Here is an 8,061-nt window from a genome sequence, read left to right on the forward strand (position 1 = left end):
TAAGAGATTATCTCTTTTGACTTCAACAATGTTGCCTCATTATCTACAAAAACTCTCTATCTATTTATTGGCCCATCGTCATATTTTCTCCTCATCTCCTTGAATAATCCTACCAAATCCAAATTATAATTACTCTCAAAACACAACTTATCACTCCCAATGTGTGTGCAACAGAGATGAAGGGAGGGAGCGGGGGGAGGAGAGGGGATAAAAAGAAAGGTATAATTTGTGTGCGAGATAGAGAAAAAGAGAAAGATAAAAGTTATTATGTAAGATTGAGAGAGGAAGGGAGAAATATAATGTAAAAGAGAGAGGAGAAACAAAGAGAAGGGACTTTAATTGTGCTTAGATTTATGGATTTGAATTTATAAATTTGAATTTGGATAAATATATTATTTGAGAGATTTAAAAAATATATATAATTTTGAATTTCAATCATAATATACATACTAAAAAAAAGTAAAAATTTAAAATAATAGTTCTTTAAAAGTAATGTTAAGTCAATAAGTTAATTTAAAAATATATGATTTTGGTCACTTATGTTAATAAAATTATATGACATTTGGTCACTGATGTTAATATTATTTAAATTAAAGTTGATAATATTTATAATTTAAATTAAAATTGAGAGATGGTGCTAAAATAATTACCTAAATCGATGCCTAAAATAATATTGCACAATTAAAATAATAAGAATGATTTGTATACTATGAAAATTTACTTTATCTTTTACATAATAATAAAAATTTGTATATTATGAAAATTTACTTTATCTTTTACATAATAATAAAAATTTGTATAGGCAAAATGAGCAATGTACATATAAGAATCGACAAATCCCAAATAGAAAGGAAATAGAAAAATAAACATAAAATTTAAGAATAAAATATTTAAGTTACATTTTGGGTGATGGACGTCAAACCATTATTAAATATCGTTCCTTTATTTTGAAAAAGGATATAACACAACTTTATTTTAACAACAGTAATTTATTATTTTATAGTACTAAAAATTTTCAAAATTATATGCTTTTTATTTTTTTCAGGCCATAAAATTTGGGGAAAAAAAATTATATTTTTTCTTTATTTTGGGAATAGAAAATAAATTGGATAAATCCAAAACTTGGGCCATATAACCCATCAAAGATCGAAGACCAAAACAAATCCAGTAGAACGAGGCCTACGAAAGACAGTCTTCTCCAGTTCGTCAACTTGGCCACCTGTACCGCCCGTTTGTCAGTATCTTACTGCATCAAAACTCGTGTGCTCTGTACACGCCCAAACAAACCGCCCCTCAACCTCAAAGCCTCAACTTCCTTCTTCTCCTTCACTCGTTACGTTAAGCAGAAGAAAACAGAAGAACAAGAACAGCAAATTAATATTGCATCGAAAGCAAACACGGAAATTCACCTTCAGCCATGGACTTCTGGCGTAAAGCCCAGGCCTTCGCGGAGGATGCCGCAAAGCGTTCTCAGGAACTAACCAAGGAAGCTGCCAAGCGATCCCAAGAGTTCACAATTGGTTCTTCTAAGCTCTCCGACATCGTTTCCGAAACTGCTAAGCGCTCCAAGGAGATCGCCGCTGAGGCCTCCAAACGCTCCCAGGAGATTACAATCGGTTCCTCCAAGCTATCCGACATCGTATCCGAGACGGCTAAGCGTTCCAAGGAGATCGCTGCCGAGGCCTCCAAGCGAGCCGACCAGATCAAGACCGAAGCCATCAAGAGAGCTGACCAGATCAAGTCTCTAGCCGAGGGTATCACGCCACCCGGTGCGCTCGCTCGCACGGTGCCTGCTTTGGATTCACAGCTGGAGGAGAAGGAGAAGGAGAAGGAGCTCGAGAGGTTCGGTGTTACGGAGGAGTTAAGAGAGTTCGTGAAGGAAATTACTATGAGCACATTTCAAGATTTTCCATTGGAAGGTATTCTGCGCGCGCGCGCACACACACACACACACATATATATATATATATCTGAAGTTTTAATTTTATTCATTTATTTGTTTGGATGCTCAGAAAATACAGGAAATGAAAAGAAATTGAGACTTCTAATGTTACATGATGGTGCTTTTCTGCTTATTGAGGAAATGCAGGAACTTTATTTTCTTGTTCTCAATTTGGTTTTTACATGAGACTCTAATGTTACATGATGGTGCTTTTTTGCTTATTGAGGAAATGCAGGAACTTTCTTTTCTTGTTTTCAATTTGGTGTTTTCATGTTAAATGTGAGACCTTTGTGTACTGTCCTCTATTCTTGTTAGCATTATTTGTATCACATAATCAACATAATTGACATCTACATAATTGACATCTTTTTGTATAGTGTTAAGCATTTGTTTGTTAAATTGGATGATTGTTTGATATGTAGATGACTCGGAGATGTCTGAAGTGCCTATGGTGTCAAATGTGAGGCAGGATCTTACGCAGTGGCAAGAAAAGCACGCCTGCCTCGTTCTATCAACAGTCAAGGTTGCTTCCTTTCTTGTTACACATCACAAATTTTGTAAACTCATCAATCCAATTGAATTTAATGAATTAAATATTTAATAAAAAAATATTGACTTGTTCAAAGTAGAAAAAAGTGTTTTGAAACTACTGATTAGTTGCTTAATGAATGAAACAGTGCGGAGCTTATACCAGTTCTCTGATTATGGATATTTTTATTCAAAAAATTTGATATGAAATGAACTATGCGACAACCCATTACTTTGTTGATAGCTGATCTTCTTGAATCATGCTTGGACTTGGAAATGATATTTTATTTTCCTTAATTTTATCTTCCATTTGTATTGATCTTTTTAGTCTTGCAGTGTCATTTGATTATGTTGTTTTGTTCAAGTGTTTCAACATTTTTTAATGTATTGCTTTTTGCTGCAATGTGGTGTTAAATGCGATTAGTGGATTAGCATTGATCACTGCCTGCTTGCTTAGCTAATGAAAAGATTCAGCATGTGTTCAAGGAACTAGAGATAAAATCCCATGTCACCTCACGATGAGATACAAGATGAGATCACTGGTGCAAAGTGTTGAAGGAGAGGATTACATAAGAAAGCACCCTTCATGCTTTTGAATCTCATCTTCTTGTGGATTGGGCGTATCCCAATTATGTGTAGTGTGGAGTGGACTGTTGAATGCTATCATGCTGGCAGCTACTTTATTTGTATACGACCTTTTTGTTGAGCTGAAGCACAAGTTATTGCTTAAACTCTACCATCCCTTTATTCATCATCTTCTCATTTTTATATCAAAATTCATGCGCAGACCATATCAACCAGTTAAATTTCCTGTCATTTCAATTCAAGGTAACTCCACCATATCACAATGTGAAGGCACATTTCTCTTTCCTGACATTATCCTTTACTTTGTTGACATTTATTCAACTCATTCTCCTGCTGGTCTCATCTTGTGTAAAATCAGGAGGTGATCCTTATTCTATGCTAAAATTTTCCAGAGTGATAAAATACACCTGAAAGATTGTAGTTGAAGTTTATTGTTTGTAGCCCTAGGGAGATAATTACTGATGGTTTGCTAGGCTTTTATCACAGGAAAAGAATTACAATGAATTTTGTGATTTACTTGGGTAAATTTTACCTTAACAATGCAGATGTTGTAATCCATCAATGTAATGTGGCTTACATAAAACTGGGGGAAAAGTATAATAGCCCTTGGACTACAAGGCAGTGAGGTATGATCAGTCATTTGTTGAAGAGCTTCTCCAGATGAAATTTGGTATATGGAACATTAGGGGCGGACATTAGTTTAGATGATTAAAAAGATGACAAGGCTTTCATTTCCAGTAAATCTGTTGCTCAGTTAATTTGTGTAGGTGTCATGCATCTTTGTGAAGAAGCTTGTCCGCACTTGTTATTTTTGTGTCTCATGATTATTTTACTCTTTTACATGAAACAAACATTCAGTCATTCAGACAAGATAAATATTTTATTAGCATTAAAAAACAAAGTCACACAAATGTCCTTTTGCTAGAGTCTAAAAATGGTTTCATATCTGTTAGTTGTTATTAACTATAAACTTCTTTTATACTTTGCTGCAGGAAATATCAAGGTTGAGATATGAGTTGTGCCCACGAACTATGAAAGAAAGAAAATTCTGGAGGATATATTTTATTATAGTGAACAATCATGTTGCACCGTAAGTTTCTCACCTTTTGAAATGGATCTCTATTGTCTTTTAATTTCTTGCAAATATTCATTGCTTTCTTACATGGAAGCCAAAATGTTATACCCAATAAAATTCCTCCTTTCTTGTGGCTGAAACTTGAATTCTGTTAATTGAATATATAGCATGTCCCTAGGCAACCAACAAACATCCTGGCTAACAGTTGTTACCTAATGTTTTCTTGGCCCATGCTAGGAACAACCTGAAATGTTCCATCCATCTATATTCTAATCACCCCATTTTAGGACAGCTCTGACAACTGCAAGTCTTCTAACAAACATCCTGGCTAACAGTTGTTACCTAATGTTTTCTTGGCCCATGCTAGGAACAACCTGAAATGTTCCATCCATCTATATTCTAATCACCCCATTTTAGGACAGCTCTGACAACTGCAAGTCTTCAATTTCTAATATGGCCCTAGATAACAACTAGTTCACATGAAGCACCTCTAATACAATGTTACACATGCATTTAGCTATGAAAAGCGGTATATGGAGGAGGCAATGCAAAAATCTGCAGAGCAAGTAAAAGATAATGTAGTGGAGGAAAAAGCCATGGCAACTTCCAAACCAGAGGTGAAGAAATCAAACCACGAAAGTAAAACTTTGACCTCATCATCTGCTGAACAAGATTTGGATATATTTCTTCTGGGAGGAGACAGTGATGAGGGTCCAGGTACATCATCTTTTATCAACTGGATCAAGGTTGTTCAGTAAAATAATGGATCTAGCTTTTATATGCAATGTTCTTCTCTTCAAGTGTATGCCTGTTTTCTACATTCAGATTTATAAAACCAATTTGTAGAGAAGGTTGTTTGTGTCCTTACAATAATAGTACCGTGTATCAATCATTAACTTTTGAAACCACTAACCAGTGCTGTCAATGCCATGCAAGTAGTGGACTGCTGCCTTTACTCTTAATTTTAATAATATTTTAATAGTATGAAGAAAGTGAAAACTATATTGAAGATCATGATTTCTCCAAAATTACACAAGAAGAAGAGTAAACGATGTTTATATACAGTTGAAGCTAACAAACTGAGAAACTAACAGACTTGCATACGCGGACTAACTAATTAACAAATTCTGATAATAAATTAGCAGCTGCTTTGTGTAGCTTATGCATGAATTTCTCCACAAATAATTTCCTAAGTATCCACTGAATTGGACAATTTTTTTGACAGGTCATAGATATAAAAAGTTTAAAATAATCCATTTCATTTTTATTCCGCAAAGTGTAAGACTGTTGGATGATGTAAACTCAAAAAATAACATCTATATTTTGTAATCCTTGTTTGTTACCCTTGTGATTTCACATATTGTTCCCTATGCCCCAGAATTTTGCTATGAATCATTTGACATGAGATGCATAATATAGAATTGTGCAGGAGAAGAGTTTATTGAGAACTTTAGATGTTCTAATGATCTATCTGGTTTTACAGATGATGGTGAAGGGGACTTCGATGATTTTGACAAGATGGTGGATAGTTCGGTAAGCACTACTTATTTTATTTTTCTTTTGTACGTTGCCACTGCAACAAATTGATTTGTGGACTAGTCCCTTGTCCTTAGAAACGGATGGCATTGGCTCTGTGGTGATCAATTGGATTTTATTCCAGCTTAATTTTGAATTTTGGTATTAGAAAAATGTGAATCAAAATCTCCAGTATAAGTTTTTTAATGAATAATAATATCAATGGATAGGGAATGTTTGGCAGAAACTCTTCCTTCCTTTCCCCCATTGCCCAGATGGGAGAAGAGGCTTAGTGTTTGGGTTATGGGGCCAATTTAATTGCCTATGGAAAATGAGGTGGGCTTAGATTTTTTATCAGGAGCTGACCCAGAACAAGTCCTGTGCTTTCTGAAAAGAGAAAATGAGGCAAACAGGAGTAGTTGTTTTAGTTAATTTGAGACAAATGGGGTTGAATGAACTAAGTGTTAGAAAATCTACTTCCATTAGTGGAACTTCATTCTTTAATGAACTCGTACCAAATTTGCAGCATGTGTTTTTCCACTATGACTATTGGTTTTCCCCATCCTCCCTCATTGGTCCCCTTTTTTTTTAATTTTTTTTTATTGAGAAAGTTGGTGGGTGGAGGTGTGGGATGTGCTTGCTAATAATGAAAAAGCACAGCCAATCACATTTCTGATACATATGTTTTGATGACCATAATTCTAATAGTAGCCTCAACATAACAATATAACATACATGCATGGATGTAAAAGTCTAATAAAGAATTTCTTCTAAAATAATACTAATTTTCGTTGTGAGCCTACGGGAAGGAAGGGGCAACAGGTCTGAGCATGTGAGAAGGAAGTGGCAGCAGGAAAAGGCAGCTCTTCTCTCCTTGAAAAGACAAAAATGACTTCCAATAGACAAAACCACAAAATTAGAAATTTTGGTCCAAAATTAATATTCCAGCCATTGGCAATTATATGGCTAGTGGATTTTTTTTTCTTTGGGGGGAGTTTTAAGTAGCAATCCAGTTATTAAAACAAACAAACACTACTGACTTGAGGACTTGCATGATAAAAGTATAATTTTGAATCATGCATTTGCCTTTTTTTTTAATATAAGTTTATGCTTTCTACTCTCTCTTTACGCCCAAAATGAATTCAAGGACGTTCCAGGTTACGTCACGCTGGTTTATATTATTTCTGCCCTATATAGGCGAGGGACAAGGCAGGCTCCCTGCTGTGATACGATAAACTTGAAGACTTTATGGTGTATTAGTGATATGATAAATTATGCATTTATCATATTTGGTTTATCAGTGATGTGATGAACTTGGAAGCTTTTTAAGTGTTTTCTCTGTATGCTTGGTTGGTCTCCTTGCATTGTGAGTAGTGGATCTCTACATCCACTTAATATTGTTACAATCGTAGGGGTGGCGATTGGAACTGCTGAATATGCAATATGATTTTAAGAGACATGAAGAATCGGTTCATTAGCGTCTGTGCTTTATGTAATGAATTGAATTCTCAGCCTCATATTGTGCTTGCACTATTTTGGATGTTTCTTAAACTGCAGGATGAGGAGAAAGGAAAGTTATAGAATATTGCTGATGTGACAACATTGGGGACTATTGCTGCATCAAATTATAAGAGAGGAAATGCTGCATTGACACATGGAATAAGCGACTTAGTGGAAAACCTCCATTTCCATGCCTTCGCTTTGGATGCAACTATTGTCTTTTCTCTATCTCTTTTGTTTTTTTAATTTCTGTGTAAAGAATGTTTATTTGTTTTCATTTTTTAAAATTCTTGTCTGCTAAATGTAATTAATATTTAGTTTCATTGTTTATATGGCTAGTATTATTTGATTAGGTCTCGTCCATCAGAGTGGCTGTCTGATTGGTATCTCTTCATTTTATATTTTATTTACACATTCAGTAGTAAATGGAAATCCAGTCCTAATATTGTATAATTAATAGGGATGAGATCTAAATTTTTTGGTAAATGGATGATGCAATGCATTAGCTCTTTCGCTGTCCAATCAAATACTTTTTATTCTTTAATGTAGGAAAGCTATCTTTGCTGCAAAGTATGCCCTGCCTTTTCCATGTACTTATCATGTTTATGTTAAATCTTATAATAATCTAACAAATCCTTTAATAAAAGGTCTCTCGAGAGTTATAATTATAAGTATATGTGCTGATTAGGATTTAGAATAGGTTTTGAAACGTGATAAATTACTATTTTTAAGATATTAATTGTCTTTATTAGATTGCTGTAAGGTTATGGTAATATACTTTCATGATACAATAAAGTTTGAAATCTGCAGATAATCTCTTGAAAATTTTTCTTAAGACTTCTTTATACGAATCAAATTTAGAGAGATTATAAGAGAGGAAGAAGAAGAAACAGAAGTAGTATATCTTTTTGAATTG

At 34.3% G+C, this 8,061-nt stretch overlaps 1 protein-coding gene across 2 annotated transcripts; it reads left to right on the forward strand.

Moving 5' to 3' along the window:
- Positions 1-1,259: 1,259 nt before the first annotated feature.
- Positions 1,260-7,497, forward strand: LOC110643895 (uncharacterized). 2 transcript variants are annotated; one of them, XM_021796426.2, is made up of 6 exons: positions 1,260-1,919; positions 2,365-2,465; positions 4,048-4,145; positions 4,648-4,847; positions 5,614-5,663; positions 6,803-7,191. In XM_021796426.2, the coding sequence occupies exons 1-6, from the start codon at positions 1,418-1,420 to the stop codon at positions 6,878-6,880; spliced, it is 1,029 nt and encodes a 342-aa protein (XP_021652118.1). In that variant the 5' UTR covers positions 1,260-1,417; the 3' UTR covers positions 6,881-7,191. The 2 variants fall into 2 exon arrangements, with proteins under 2 accessions (XP_021652118.1, XP_021652119.1); XM_021796427.2 differs by lacking the exon at positions 6,803-7,191 and adding an exon at positions 7,203-7,497 and having other exon boundaries at positions 1,261-1,919.
- The last annotated feature ends 564 nt before the right edge of the window (positions 7,498-8,061 follow it).

The sequence above is a fragment of the Hevea brasiliensis genome, chromosome 17 (assembly GCF_030052815.1).
Source record: "Hevea brasiliensis isolate MT/VB/25A 57/8 chromosome 17, ASM3005281v1, whole genome shotgun sequence".
NCBI lineage: Eukaryota > Viridiplantae > Streptophyta > Magnoliopsida > Malpighiales > Euphorbiaceae > Hevea > Hevea brasiliensis.

Bases quoted from the DNA above. Each gene is read 5' to 3' on its own strand.
- LOC110643895 (XM_021796426.2), top strand. From the start codon at position 1,418: ATGGACTTCTGGCGTAAAGCCCAGGCCTTCGCGGAGGATGCCGCAAAG. The intron at 1,920-2,364 runs GTATTCTGCGCG...TTTGATATGTAG, and splicing joins TCAAGATTTTCCATTGGAAG to ATGACTCGGAGATGTCTGAA. The intron at 4,146-4,647 runs GTAAGTTTCTCA...ACATGCATTTAG, and splicing joins GTGAACAATCATGTTGCACC to CTATGAAAAGCGGTATATGG.